Consider the following 16,663-nt stretch of genomic DNA (forward strand, 5'->3'; position numbering starts at 1 on the left):
TGAGAGAGAGAGAGAGAGAGAGAGAGAGAGAGAGAGAGAGAGAGAGAAATAATTTATTAATTTTTAAAATTTTTTTGGTGGACACAACATCTTTATTTTTATGTGGTGCTGAGGATCAAACCCAGCGCCCCATGCATGCCAGGTGAGTGCGCTATCGCTTGAGCCACATCCCCAGCCCCCATTCCTTGGATCTTTAAGTGTGGAGATGCCTACAGAAGCTGGAGTAAAATCTGCTGACCAATTAATTGTATAATAAAGAATAACAATAATAACGAGAAACAGAGACAAGATGCAGAGGCAGGGAAGGTGGCAGAGTGGTTCTTTGTCCAAGTGGCCATCTTTATTTACACCGATAGGTTACATTTGGTCACTAGTACCATAACCACATCATTATCTAGAGTATCAGTAAGGTTGCTTATTCTGTAGTTACATTTCACAGTTACAATATGCAATGTTATGACCTTGTGCAGTTCTCAAGAAAGTTTACTGTCTGAAGTTACTGTTAGGCAGGCAGATCCAGAAGCACCTGAGCATATTGAAACCTTGTAGTTATCAAGCAAGCAATTTCCTTTATTTCCAGGAGATATGTACCTAAGATTAAGGTCAAGGCTTGGTGAAGCTATAACACAGAGATTTCTCAGGGCATTGCCATACCAGCTAGACATTGCACACATATTAGCTATATTATTAGATCCTAAAAGAGATTACAGGGCATTCTAAGGGTGGGAAACAGGATACTTGTTATCCCCTGGGAGTTTGCTCACCAAAGGAATGCTTCTGTGTACATTTCCATGGTCAGATTTCCTACAACCTATAAAGATTATGGATGGCTCCTCTGATTTCCTGTGCTGGGACTGGGAGAAAATTGGAGACCACGTCCATTTGAGACTTCATCCTTCATGGAGATCTTTCTGGGAAACTTTCCTATTTTCACTCACATATCAGTCTCTTCCATCTCATTCTTTTTGGTCTGTCTTCCTAGAATTATTGCACTTCTTTATTTCAATTGTCACCTATGATTGTTGGTAGTAGCATAACTAATAAAGTATATCATTGGGTCATTCAAGGTTTATCACACCCTGACCATAAATGTTTTTTAGTAGTTTACTTCTGAAGTAATGTATTTACCTGTATACCTTTGTTCCAAATTACAGAGAAATGTAAACAAAATCAAAATCTCATTGAATTCTACTCTCCTGATCTCACCACTTCTTCATCTGACCAATTTTTATTTCCTCATTATTATCTCTGAAACAAAACTTATATTTCTGTTTTTAAATTGTCAGTATGAAGAAGTTAATTAATTGACTTCCCTTATGAAATATGAAATGTTGAGCACATTTATTTTTTGTCATCTCTGCACTTCATGAAATTTTTATAGACTTTTGATGCAGGGTAGGCACTTAGCATTTGAAGTTTATCACACATGGCTCCACTTTTTGCTCTTCATGCTATAATCATGTAAGACTTGTCATTTTTCAAATAATGTAACTAGAATTAAGAGCTATGATGGACATAAACCTTGGGGATAATTGGTGGAACTCTATGGTTTGGATATTGTTTGATTTTGTGTCCCCACTCCACGCATTCATGTGATTGGTCCCCCAGTTGGCAGTATTGGGACATTCTGTGGAGCCTTTAAGGGATGGGGCCTTGTGGTCCTTAGGTCATTGGCATTTGCTCTTATATTTGGTTCTCTTGCTGCTTATAGAGTTCTTGTGAGAGAGTTGCTATAAAAGAGCAAGGCTAGCCTCAAGCAGCCCTCTTCTTCCTGGCTGGAAATAGATTCTACTTCCAAATGTACTCCTACCATTAACCATGGATCTTGGTCCAGTGCTCACTTAATTTAACCTTTTGATTTCATGAGTAGTCTGTATCAGGAATTTTGTTGTAGCAAAAAATGCTGACTCATAAATAAGCTAATTAAAACATTCAGAAAATTTCTTCAGTGTGTTAATTCAGAAAATATTTAAGTAAGGATTATGTTATGGGTTAAATTATGTCCTTTCAATATTTACTTCTGGAAGATCTACAGTATACCTGGAAGCTCTAATTCCTCATTGTCTAAGAATATGAATATATTTGGAAATGGTGTCCTTGTGGAGCTGATTGTTAAGAATAATCAATTAGGATGGAGCTTCTATAAAATGACAGGTGTTCTTATAGGAAGATGGGATTAGGATGCATAAAATAAAGATGTAGATGGAGTAGTGCTTCTGCATATGCAGAAGCTCAGGAGTTGTCACAGCACAACTGTATTGCTTGCCAGACCAAGAAAACACAGATGAGGATCACCAATTCTGACATCAGAATCTTCTTGTGGAAAGTTCCTGAAATGTCCCTATTCTTTCCATTTGCTGTATGATTACCATTCTTGGGGCCACAATTCTATGTGGGATTTACTATAAGGCCTTTACAAGGGAGGAAACAAAAACTCAGTATTTTCCCATTTTACAAAGGATGAGCTATTAGCCCCTGGCATCATTCATTCAGAATTTGAACACAGCAGTGCTGTGCTGTCTCTTGGTCTGCCTTCAGTCCAGCCCTTCTGACCCACATGCTCAATGTGCTGATCACACATGGATGCAAGTAAAGAAGAGGAGTAATTCATAAGTTATATCCAACATGGTGGTCCAAACTGTGGATGAAATAAAATTTATCATAAGTACACTCTTGCAATAGAGAGGAGAATCCAATCAAATAGGGAGCCAAGGAGAGGTTAGTGGTAGTCAATTAGGAACAGATATAAGAATCCAGGTGCCCTTTGTTGTCTCACAAAGGAGCCATGACTTCAGAATCAAAAGCAGTCAGAGGGGCAGGAGACCTCCAAGGGAACAGAGAATGCATCATCTCCTGGGATGTGTAGAGGCATCAGGATTGAATGGATGGCCTCCATCATGTACTCCCTTAGAGCAAGAAGTTTTTATGTCCTTGGTTGGTCATAATATGTTGTGAGAGGAATAGCAGAATCTGTTTTGGTTGCACTCAGCCTGTAGGGACAAGTGCATGCAGTAGTGCATACATGGCATACGTTAAGGGAATCTGAGTGGCAAAACACTCCTCTCATGCTGGCCCATCAGTGGCAAACAGATTATCCCTAGGCACAGCCCTGGGCATGAGGCCATGTGTTGCAGTCCCTGGACTTGATCCATGGCCAGCTCCTCTAATGGTCTCTGCAAGGGCAGTTGGCCAGAAATTGTATTGGTGACTGCCTGTAATCTGCTTAGCTACTGCCTGATTCCTGCTTGGTCTCTGGAGATCTTGAAGAGTGACTCAGCAGCCACACTCTCTCCTCTACCCTGTTCCATGGACCTCCCTGCTGGATGAAAGAGAGCCCATGCAGCAGGGGACTCAGAATTCACATTTTTCTTTAGTGTGTGATGTATTTAGAAGCTCCTCATGGTACAAGTAATTCCTGGTTTGTTCACATTTGGACCTCATGTTCCTCTATGGCCTTCTCTTATAAGATCCTCACTTAATACAGGAAGAAACTGAGGCTTACAGACAAAGGGATATGCCTGAACTCACACCATGAAGAGCCATTCCAACACCACTCCCTGGCCCTTTCATATTTTTTTCAGGGTTTTCTCACTATTCTCTCTTAAACCATTCAGTACTCATAGGAAGCTTTGAAATTATTTTTATATCCTCAGATATAAAATCTGAGAGACATAATAGGGCTGCAGAATCTTCCAATTTTCTTCAATATCCATTCTTCCCTTCATCACATAATATTTCTAAGAGGATTGTAATAGAAAAAAAAACCCCAATATTGCTGTTTTACTTGATATTGAGAAAACCATGTGGCTCTGTACTGACCCAAGGAGGTGAGAAGGGTTGATGTAATCAAATCCTGGAACATGGGATCAATAGAAGAGGGTAGTCTCTCCTTCTCTTCCCAGATTTCCTGGTAGACACATCCTGGAACCTTGTAGAAAAACCAGGATGAGGGTACCTTTGCTGGGATTGAAGAATAGCAATTTGGAAGGAGTTTTTGATGTCTGAGGCCTTGGAGGTTACATCTCAGGTAGAAAATACCTTTGTATTTTGTCTAAGAAACATGACAATTAGTGTCTGTGACAGCAGTCTGACTGTAATGAATAAAGAGTGCGTGTTCCCACAGGCCCAGTGTTGCAATGGCAGGGCCTCTTCTGTCTGATCATCACCTCCTACTGCTGCAGCTACAGTTATGGCCACTGGCCTTGGCACCTGCTCTTTGCCTTGTCATTTTAAATCTAAAAGGATGAAAATGATGTTTCACTATTGCTTAGGGTATTTGTGCATCATTCTGCCCAATTTTGTACATAGTCCTTTCATAGAATCTTCCTTAAATATTCAGATTGATTCATCTGTTTCGTTAGGATTTTCATAACCACAATATTGAATAATTTTGAAATCAGGTTCACAGTACTTCATGATTGGAAGGCAATACCTATTTGTTATCTAGTGTTTTCGATGCATGTAAAAATTGGCATTCTTTCCATTAAAGCAGATTTATTTCTAAAATGGGAATTTTAGAAATTTTTAGCTGGGGAAAGAAGACAAGTTTGTACCTGAGTGAATGAGAGATGGTACATGCTTGAGAGTTTACTTTCTATTATCTTTAAATTCTGTGAAAAGCCTGTTATGTAAAACTTAGTATTTTCCCATTTTATGAAGGATGTGAAGAGATGTACTATAAGAAAGCAAGCTCTGGAAAACTCCATTCTGAGTCCCAACAGTCAGGGATGCCAATACCTTGTTTTCAGAAGAAGCTTCAAGCATCTTGACTTTTCCTGAAAGAGATTCCATGACCTTCTACACGTAACACCACAAGATTGAAACAAGGGATGTGCAGTTAAAGAAAAAAATCATGTTGACACTGGTAATAAAATAATTTTTACCTTTTATCCTTTCCTTTTGTACATTTTTTCTTCCCAGAGTTGGAGAATTTTCCAAGGATCAAGGGCATTAATTTTCAAATGATTGAGGGACCAGAGAGGACCTTTTTCTATCATCTACATGGGAGCTGCCTTCGGGACTTGGAGTCAAAGCTGGGAACCAGGAAAACTAATGAAAATATTTATCCCTGAGATGTCCTATACAGTAATGTGGGAAAATCTGAAACCAGACCCACATAAGGTTGATCTGTTCCTGAGATATTTCTTGGCCTCTGTTCTCTAACCTTCCAACCCAACAAGTTCACCTCCTATAAGTTATTGCTATTGTGGATCACTTAATTGGCAAGTGTAAGCCTAGGAAGCCATGTTAGCAATGTAGTATTGTAATGTGGGGCTTTGTAAAATATATGAATGTATCTTCAAGGATCATCATGTCTTGTTCGAAGGTTTTGGGGGTATGTTTCTTTATCACAGAAGTAATGCATTGCTGTGTATAATTTGTTTCCCTACCACATATATTTATATACAAGGTGGATATTCCTGAATCCCATTCTCTATAGGCCATTACTTACTATACTTTCCATTTTTGTTTCTTTTAAAAGTATTAACTCTGCATAATAAATTTGTATTGATCAATATGATCAATTGTATCTATTGATTTCATTTATAAAATATAAAGTGTGTGGCACTACAACATATAAAAACTCTTTATTCCTCTTAATGAAATTGTTATTTCCTTTTGCATAGAGATTAACATTTTAAATGTTCTTCTCATATGGCTTTCCTTTTTATGCCTCATAGTCCAGTCAATTAAACTGTTAATCATTTTTTAAAATGACATTTGAATTATAACAATTTTCAAATATTCAAAAGAGTTTTGTTGTTTCTTTCTTTTTCCTTTTTTCTTTCTTCTTTTTCTTTTCTGTTTTTTTTTTAGCAAATATTCAACATGAAAATTATTATGGGCTCAAAAATTTGTTCCTCCCTCAATCCCTATTGTGAAGGCCTTATCTTCAGTGCCTCAGAATAGTATGTTTTTTGAAGATATGAATATGTTTTTAAATATTTTTTGTAGTTTTATATGGACAGAATGCCTTTATCTTATTTGTTTATTTTTATTTGGTGTTAAGGATCAAACCCAGTGCCTCCACATGCTAGGTAAGTTATCTGACACTGAGCTACAGCTAGCCCCAGAAGATGGGAATATTTAAAGATGTGATGAAATTAAAATCAAATTATCAGGGTGTTCCTAATCTAATATGACTGGTGCCCTTACAGGAAGAGGAGATTAGGCCAGAGATACAGAAAGGGAAGACCATAAGAAAATATGATGGTAACATACAACCAGCAATGGGTGGGTCCTCAGGAAAAATACGGACTAATTCAACACTAAAATTGCAATATTTAAACCTCCAAAATTGTGAGAAAATAAATTTCTGTTGTTTAATCAGCAAACTAATGTACTAGTCAGGAATTGGCATTTTAATGTGACCTATATTTGACTATGACCTTTTTGGAAATTATCCACCAAAGGCTAGATAATTGCTAGAGATAGAAAATAAAAATTGAACAGGGAAGAGTTCCAAAGGGATCATCATCAGGTACAAGTCTGGAGAAAACATCGGACCCAGCAATCTTTACATACAGGAAGTAGGGAATGCATTAAAAGTCTCAGAATTAGACAGAAATTGATATGGGAATCTGGTAGAAACTTAGTATTAGATTAGTGGGTAAAACATGAGAAGAAGCTGCTGTTTCTGTAAAGGGGAAAACAAGGAGTGGGGAGTATTGCAGATACCCAAGTGATAAAGTCTTTGCTCATTAGGTAGTGTCAGCAGCAGATGAGATGTAGATCAACTGACCTCTGATTTAACTCTGTGGAGTCACTGTTGATCTTGATACCATGGTTTCAGAGGGAGAGTGTACTGAGGGCCAAATGAGGCATATGTGCAAGCAGCTGGCAGGGATGGCTTGGACCTCCTGGACACTTCAGGTCTCAACTGAAACACCACCTCAGCCAAGGAGATAATTTAAACAGTGGTGGCATGCCATGCTGTTGTATAAATATTCATTAGTGTGTCTGTATCTAAAAGAGGCCATTAAAAATGAAGCAGGTAAATGGGTGGATTTGTAGAATAACAAGCTAAGCAAAGTAAGCCAATCCTAAAAATACAAAACTTAATGTTCTTTCTGATAAGTGGATGCTGATCCATAGGCATAGGAAAAATGGAGGAACTTTCATTGGGCAAAGGGGAGGAAGGGGAGGGATAGGGTATGGAGGCAGGAAAAGTGGTGAAATGCGTTGAGCATTATTACCCTAGGTATGATTGAACATATGGTGCTACGCTACATTATATACAAACAGAGAAATGAAAAGTTGTGCTGCAATTGGGTACAATGAATCAAAATGCTTGCTGCTGTCATATATATCTAATTAAAATAAATAAATAAGTCACCTATCAACACATCTGTAGATCACCAAGACTTTGCTACACTCCCATGCAGGTCACTCAGCTGCTACCTATTCTTAGCACCTGGCTCCCTCCACCTCACCAGACACCCCAGTGCTAAAAGCCATCTTGGCTCAACATTCTTACCATATTAGGTGGGGGCAGTTCCCAGATCAGATCTCCAGCAGCCAGATACCAGGTTTCCAACCTTCCCCCCTCCCCAGCAGCAGTAACCCAACACCGTATCTGCCCAACACAGGTGTGCTGTGCAACCAGTGAGCTGCCTATGGGAGCCCTGGGGTGAGAGTTTTCTCAATTGGGAACTGCTAGAGGAGATAGAGATGGGGCTAAAGTTGGAAACCTAACAGAGAAAGCAGGAACTTGGAAATCTCCAGGCAAGAGAGGGAGATAGAGCTGGGCACTCAAGTCAAGCAAGCAGTCTCAAAAAGAGACCCTCGAAGTGAAGTCTCCCTGCAAGGACTGGCGGGTGTCACTCCCTGCCTCCAGGTGCCCTACGTCAGAACCAGTCTTCCTACCCTGGTTACCTCCACCATCCAGAGAGTAGAGACACCAGCTTATAACAGATTACCCCACCTTTTGGATGAGAAGAGAGGCAGGAAAGATGTGGATCTCTAAAGCTAGCTACAACCCTGGTTTCTTCATTCAAGTTTTTTGTTTCTTTATTTGTTGTGTTTTCTTTTCTACCCCTCTATCCTTTGGCCCTCAAATCCCCAAAATATGTGAAACCAAGAACTTTGCATGAAAGAGGACTTTGAGGATTGAGTCATCTGGATAATATAATCTAGAGGTGTTGTATATGCACTTTTGTTTCATTTCCTTTTTCTTCTCTCATTTTTCTTTCCCCTCCAAATTTTATTGTTTTAACATTGGTATTTTTCTAAATACATACGTGTGTTTGTTTTATGTACTCTACTGTCATCCCACGTACTTGCCTACCCTAAATTACTTCCTGTCTATTCTCTTGCTACTAACCCTTTTCATTAGATTTCTCCTTCACACTTCCTAAGATATATTCACTCTATATCCTCACATCCTACCTCCTCAGCACATTGTCCTATGCCCCACCCCCAGTTTATTTTCCACCATCAGAAACTGTAAACTTTTTATGAAACTACTGATTATATTTTAGATAATAATTAAGTCCAACATTTCTGTACATTGAGACTAAACTGTAAACGTGTCTTAATAGCAACAAATTGTTCATAGATGGTATATTGTTGATATTGGGATCTGTTAACATTGTCCTTCCTCACAATGGAGAGTTCTTGGAACCCTACAAAAGAACTACAAATCTATAGGGTAAAAACAGTAACAATCTAGGCACACATAGCTGGAAAGGAAGACGCATGAGCAACATGAAAAGACAAGGGAAGAAAGTGCCTGAAACAAATGAAGTCACCACATCATTAGAATCATTGGCAGCAACAGCAGAAGAAGTGACAGAGAAGGAGTTTAGGATGTACATGGTTAAAATGTTTGGTGAACTCAAGGAAGATATAAGAGAACAAATACAGGCAGTGAAAGTTCACTTTGACAAGGAGCTACATAAGTAAATACAGGAAGCCAAAGATTACCTCAACAGGGAGATAGAGGTTCTTACAAAAATCCTTGAAATGAAAGAAAAACAAAACAAGTTGAAAGCTCAAATGAAAGCATCACCTACAGAGCAGACCACTTTGAAGATAGAACATCAGGCAATGAAGACAAAACTTATAATCTTGAAAAAAACATAGACCACACAGTGATAAAGGTAAGAAACCATGAGCAGAACATTCAGGAAATATGGGATATCATAAAAAGACCAAATTTAAGAGTTAGTGGGATAGAGGAAGGCATATAGGCCCAAACCAAAGGAATGAAGAATCTATTTAATGAAATAATATGAGAAAACTTTCCAAACATGAAGAATAAATTGGAAATCCAAATCAAGATGCCTACAGGACACCGAATGTACAAAATCACAAAAGATTCACATCAAGGCACATTATAATGAAAATGCCCAACTTACAGAACAGGGAGAGAATTTTAAAAGCCACAAGAGAAAGAAATAAGACTACATATAGGGGAAACCCAATTAGGGTAAAGGCAGAATTTTCAACACAGACCCTGAAATCTAGAAGATCCTGGAACAACATATATCAAGCTCTGAAAGAAAATGGATGCCAACCAAGAATCTTGGATCCAGCAACATTAAGCTTTAGATTTGAAGATGAAATAAAACCTTCCATGATAAACAAAATTTAAAAGAATTTATAGCTAGAAAACCAACACTACAAAACATCCTTGGAAAAATATTCCATGAAGAAGAAATAAAAAAACAACAATGAAAATAAGCAGAGGGAAGTAGTATCCTAAAGGAAAACCTAATAGAAGAAGAAAACCAAGTCAAGATAAATAACAAAAATAAACAAAGCTGGGAATACACACCATGCCTCAATAGTAACCCTGAATGTTAATGGCTTAAATTCACCAATCACAAGACATAGGCTAGCAGATTGGAATAAAAACAAAAGACCCAACAATATGCTGCCTCCAGGAGACTCATCTGATAGGAAAAGACATAAACAGACTGAAGGTGAAAGGTTGGGAAAAATCATATCACACATTTGGACTGTGGAAGCAAGCGGAGGTTTCCATCCTCATGTCAAATAAAGTAGACTTTAAGCCAAAGTCAATCAAAAGAGATATAGATGGACATTACATACTTCTCAAGGGAACAAAACACAAACAAGACATAGCAATCATGAATATATATGCCCCCCCCAAATGGTGCAGCTATGTTCATCAAACAAATTCTTCTCAAGTTCAACAGTCAAATTAATCACAACACAGTAATCTTGGGTGACTTTAACACACTTCTCTCACCACTGGATAGATCTTCCAAACAAAAGTTGAATAAAGAAACTATAGAACTCAATAATACAATCAATAGCTTAGACTTAGCTGACATATAAAGAATATTTCAACCTGTATCAAGCGGATACATTTTCTTATCAGCAGCACATGGATCCTTCTCTAAAATTGACTCTAAAATAAACTATGCCACGAAGAAAGTTTTAGAAAATAAAAAAGTAGAGATAATACCATGCATTTTATCATATCATTGTGGAATGAAATTGGAAATCAATGACAAAATAAAAAATAAAAATTACCCCAACACCTGAAGACTAAACAATATGCTACTGAATGAAAATTGGGTTGCAGAAGACATCAAAGAGGAGATTTAAAAATACTTAGAGGTAAAGGAGAACATTGACAAAACATATTGAAATCTCTGGGACACTATGGAAGCAGTTCTAAGAGGAAAGTCCATTGCATGGAGTTCATTCCTGAAAAGATGAAAAAATCAACATATAAGTGACCTCACACTACATCTCAAATCTCTAGAAAAAGAAGAACAAATCATCAGCAAAAACAGTAGAAGGTAAGAAATAATTAAAATTAGAGCTGAAATCAATGAAATCAAAATAAAAGAAAAAATTGAAAAGTTGGTTCTTTGAAAAAATAAGTAAAATTGACAGACCCTTAGCCATGATAACAAAGAGAAGGAGAGAGAGAACTCAAATTACCAGCATACCTGATAAAAAAGGTAATATCACAAGAGACACTACAGAAATACAGAGGATAATTAGAAATTATTTTAAAAACTTATACTCCAATAAAGTAGAAGATATTGAAGGCATCGACAAATTTCTTAGGTCATACAACTTTCTGAGATTGAATCAGGAAGATATACACAATTTAAACAGACCAATGAAGTGATGAAATAGAAGATGCCATCAGAAGCCTAACAACCAAAAGAGCCCTGGACCCTATGGTTTCACAGCCGAGTTCTACAGGACCTTTAAAGAAGAATGAATACCAATAGTCTTCGATTTATTTCAGGAAATAGAAAAAGAGGAAGCACTTCCAAACTCATTCCATGAGGCCAATATCACCCTGATTCCAAAACCAGGCAAAGATACAACAAAGAAAGAAAACTTTAGACCAATATCTCTAATGAACATAGATGCTCAAAAATTCCCAATAAAATTCTGGCAAATCAAATACAAAAACATATGAAAAATATTATGCACCATGATCAGGTGGGATTCATCCCAGGTATGCAAGGTTGGTTCAATATAAGGAAATCAATAAACTTAATTCATCATATCAATAGACTCAAAGATAAGAATCATATGATCATCTCCATAGATGCAGAAAAAGCATTTGACAAAATACAGCACACTTTCATGTTCAAAACACTAGAAAAACTAGGGATAACAGAAACATATCTCAACATTGTAAAGGCCACCTATGCTAAGCCTCAGGTCAACATAAATATCAGTGGAGAAAAATTGAAGGCATTCACTCTAAAAACTGAAACAAGACAGGGATGCCCTCTTTTACCACCTCTAATCAACATAGTTCTTGAAACGCTGGCTGGAGCAATTAGACAGATGAAAGAAATTAAATGGTAACAAATTGGAAAAGAAGAACTTAAATTAGCACTATTTGCTAATGATATGATTCTATACCTAGAAGACCCAAAATCTCCACCAGAAAGCTTCTAGAACTAGTAAATGAATTTAGCAAAGTAACAGGTTATAAAATCAACACCCATAAATAAAAGCATTTCTGTATATCAATGACAAATCCTCTGAAAGGGAAATGAGGAAAACTACCCCATTTACAATAGTCTCCAAAAATAAAATAAAATATTTGGGAATCAATTTAACAAAAGAAGTGAAAGATCTATACAATGAAAACTACAGAACTCTAAAGAAAGAAATCAAAGAAGCCTTTAGAATTTGGAAAGATCTACCTTGCTCTTGCATGTGCAGAATTAATATTATCAAAATGACCATACTACCAAAAGCACTATACAGATTTAAACCAATTCCAATCAAAATCCCAATGGCATTCCTCAGAGAAATAGAAAAAGCAATCATGAAATTCATCTGGAGGGCTGGGGATGTGGCTCAAGTAGTAGCGTGCTTGCCTGGCATGCGTGCGGCCTGGGTTCGATTACCAGTACTACATACAAATAAAGATGTTGTGTTTGCCGAAAACTAAAAATAAATATTTAAAAAATTCTCTCTCTCTCTCTCTCTCTCTCTCTCTCTCATCTCTCTCTCTTTAAAAAATTCATCTGGAAAAATAGTAGACCCAGAATAACTAAAGAAATCTTTAGCAGGAAGAGTGAAGCAGGTGGCATCACTATACCAGACCTTAAACTATACTACAGAGCAATAGTAATAAAAATAGCATGGTATTGATACCAAAACAGACTGATAGACCAATGGTACAGAACAGAGGACACAGAGACTAACCCACAAAATTAGAATTATCTTATATTAGACAAAGGTGCCAGAAACATGCATTGGATAAAAGATAGCCTCTTCAGCAAATGGTGCTGGGAAAACTGGAAATCCATATATAACAACATGCAATTAATCCCCTATCTCTCACCATGCAAAAAACTCAACTCAAAGTGGATCAAGTATCTGAGAATTAAACCAGAGACTCTCTGTCTAATAGAATAAAAAGTAGGCCCTAATCTTCATCATGTGAGATTAGGCCCCAACTTCCTTAAAAAGACTCTTATGCACAATAATTAAAACCATGAATCAATAAGATAGGGGGTTTAATTGTGGATAATTGGTGATTTCTTAAAATATTTGATTCAAGTGTGCAGTGAAGACATCAAATCCTGGATTTTTTTTTTCAAGAAGACTTCCCTCTCTACTGGCCACCACACACACACACTTACTTGTGAGCTTGTTGTATGAATGATATTGATTCCCAAAATATACCACACAATCTACTGAGTGTGAGTACCTGCCACATAGGTTGAAGAAGCATGCTCACTGTGATTATAGTCAGGAGTAGACACATGGACTGTTTTTATTGGTTCTTTTTAGTTATGCATGACAACAGGATTCATTTTGACACAATTGTGAATGCATGGAATATAATTTGTTCTAATCAAGTACCCACTACTTTCCCTTCCCATCCCATCCAACCTCCTGTTTCTTGACCACTACTCTTCTAATCTTTCTGCTATTTTGTTATGACTTTTTGAAAAATTAGTGTCTTGTGGATGTATGCAACGATGAGATTCACTGGGGTATATATTCATATATGTACACAGGAATGTTAGGTCAGATTCATTTCACTGTCTTTTCCTATCCCATTCTTCATCCTTTCCTTCATTCCCCGTTGTCTACTCCATTAAGCTTCCTTTTACCCCCCGCCCCCATCCACACACACTATTTGGAATAGCTTTTGCATATCAGTATGGAGATTCCTCAAAAAACTGGTAATGGAACCACCATATGACCCAGCTAATCCAGTTCTCACTATATATCCAAAGGATTTAAAATCAGAATACTACAGTGATGCAGCAACAACAATGTTTATAGCAGCACAATTCATAATAGTCAAGTTTTGGAGGTAACTCAGGTGCTCCTCAACAGATGAATGGATAAAGAAAATATGATAAATATACACAATGAACTACTACTCAGCCACAAAAAGAATGACTTTATGGCATTTTCCAGTAAGTGTATGGATCTGGACACTATTATGCTAATAAAACAAGCCAGTCCTGAAAAGTCAAAGTCAAATGTTGTCAACTTCTCAGGCTGGCTGTCCCACAGTTCTGTTTCATTTAATCCATGTTCATAGTGAGTCTATTCCCCTATCTTAATCTGAAAAACAGATTCCAGTTCACAAATAGAATAGGATTTAGATTTGGCAATTCAATAAACTTTGTACCTCTTTAGAGTGCCTGGGGTGAGCATGTCTCTCAATTTAATCATGGGATCAGCTTGAAAAGCCAGGTGTCCTGATACCAAGTCTTGTGCAATCTATAATCTAGCAATCTCAGGATCTCTGTCTCTACACATGCCATGATTTAAGATAATGGAACATGTTTATAGGTTGAGTCCTTGAGCAGTAAACAGCTAAATAATGACTTACCAGTACTCAGGAGCAAAGGTTATGGTTTTAACTGCTAAAACCCGAGGCCAAGTTATCACCAGGCCATGGACAAATGTTAACAGAAGACTTTTTTTATAAACTAATTTCCCGAGTTGTTGTTATGCGGGTAGGAACTCTGCCTTCAAAATTGACAGAATTCAGTAATACAGAATTACTGTACCAGATCTCACTCATTCAGAACCAAGCTTTCTCTCTGCATCAATATCCCAACACACAACAAAAGACTAATTGCTAATAGCATGGGCAGAAAAAGATAGGAGATCATTATTTTCTATAAGTTCAGGTAGAAAACAGTCAAAAATAAGAGGTTTATAATTTTGCACAAGCATCCTTTTTCCATTGGAATGAGTATTTCAAAGAAAAGCATTAATGAAAAAGACTTAGATGAAGATATGATAAGATATTTATTGAAAATATCAAAAATGAAATGAGACGTTCTTACATAAGATTGGTCTCCATAAGACAAGGAAGAAAATCCTAGTTAACATAAACCCATTAGATGACATGCAAGAATTTCAGGGACAAAAAGCTGAGAGGAGAGCAGATATCTGTCAAGTGTGGCTGGCTGGGTATTTTTGGCTCTTGAAGGCACATCTGATGGACCAGAGCAGAGGGTCTTCATCCCTGCTCCACTCTGCTGCCTGACATCTCCAGGGTTCCCTGGGAAAGGCTGCCTCCACATTCACCCTCCTCAGGAGTGTTCTGCAGAGCCCGCTCAAGCACCAGCTTGAGGTTCTGCCCCTGCACCCACTGCCTATAGGAGCCAACAAAGAAGTAAATGATGGGATTGGCAGAGCTGTTAACACAGGACAAAACACTTGAAACCATTTCAAGGCAATAATATACATCATAACTATTTTTAATCCAGTAATACAGGAAATAAAAGATACCAAAGGGCAGACCACAGAAGAGGAAAACCAATACTGTGAGCATAATGGTAACACACAGCCTGTTAAGAGACTTCTTCTGGGATCCACAGAACATCCTACCCAGTAGGGCCAGGCTAGACACTGAGAGAACCACAAATAAAAGAACCAGCCATGCACCTATAGTAAATTCAACTATTTTACAAAGACCTTCAGTTATATAGAAATATACACAAACAACTGCTTCTGGGATGCCCAGAACCAAGGACAGGGCCCAGAGCAGGGTACAAATGACAGCTGATGTGTGTCTTGGGCGATGGCAGTGGTACCAAATGGGCCACAGGACTGACAGGCAGCGCTCAGTGCTAATAGCGCCTAGCATGCTCAGGCCTGCAATGTAGAAAATGATTGTCCCATTTCGTATGATACCATATGTAGGGATGTGGATGGTAGAGATGACTGCGATGACTCCTTGCAGGACATTCACCATATGGAAACAGAGATAGAGGAAGCCAGCTACAGCCAGATTTAGGATGTAGGTGTAAAAAGCATTTCTGTGCATGCGGAAACCCAAAAACCATATGACAGATGCATTTCCAGTTAGTCCAACCAGGGAAATGATGATGGTCAATGCTTTTGGAGTCAGCCTATCAATGCCACAGATTGAAAGATGGTCCTCATAACTTTCATTGGTTGGTGTGGCTTCTGTCATCCAGGCTGTGGGTGTTGGTTCCAGGCTCCTAATCACTTCAGTGGTGCTCCTGGGAAAACAAAGGAGACTTGAGCAGTTGTAGCAATAGCTCAGATTATCAGGATCACCCTGCTCTGTGGAGATTACTATATCCATTTTAAAGAGAAGGAGAACAGAGGATTGCATAGGTGAAGTCACCTATCCACAGCAGGGGATTTATGAAATATCAAATTAAATCCAGTAGTTATTGTCCGAACTGCTGGAGTTCTCTGACCGGAGCCTAAATGACAAGGAAATATGCTGTAATCTGGACACTCCCACTCAGAATGGGACCAGTATTATGATGACCTGGGATAGTTTTCTTTCAGGTGCTGGAATTGATACAGACACAGAGGTGATTATAACATCCCCATCAAAAAGAGAGTTTCACTCAAGTAGGCAAAAGAAGACCTGGCTTTATGGCTACTAGGATAATGTGAGCTTTTGCTAAAACAGGACTGAGAATGATTGGGCATAAACATAGCTCAGTGTGTCAGGCATTGAAGACAGGCTCACTTTTTAATCCCCAGAGCTGAGCTCTATGGGTATCCCACATGCCCTCAATATCTATTTAATGACTGAATACATGTCAGTGCAGGATTATGTGGGTTAAATGGAAAATAAAAATGAAAATACCATGAAAGACCTTAACACACACACATAATGAAATGAAGAAAATTCTATTCATCATAATCCTTATTGTGAGCAGTATTTGTGTAGTTAGAATTATTT

At 37.9% G+C, this 16,663-nt stretch overlaps 1 protein-coding gene across 1 annotated transcript; it reads right to left on the reverse strand.

Annotated features, from left to right (window-relative positions):
• Positions 1-14,953: 14,953 nt before the first annotated feature.
• Positions 14,954-15,913, reverse strand: LOC107158290 (mas-related G-protein coupled receptor member X1-like). The gene has a single exon (XM_015504759.1). It carries the CDS (start codon positions 15,911-15,913, stop codon positions 14,954-14,956), a length of 960 nt encoding a protein of 319 aa, XP_015360245.1.
• Positions 15,914-16,663: the final 750 nt, after the last annotated feature.

This window comes from Marmota marmota, unplaced genomic scaffold, assembly GCF_001458135.2.
Source record: "Marmota marmota marmota unplaced genomic scaffold, marMar, whole genome shotgun sequence".
Classification (NCBI taxonomy): Eukaryota; Metazoa; Chordata; class Mammalia; order Rodentia; family Sciuridae; genus Marmota; species Marmota marmota.

Coding starts and splice junctions, on each gene's coding strand:
- LOC107158290 (XM_015504759.1), bottom strand. CDS start 15,913: ATGACAGAAGCCACACCAACCAATGAAAGTTATGAGGACCATCTTTCA.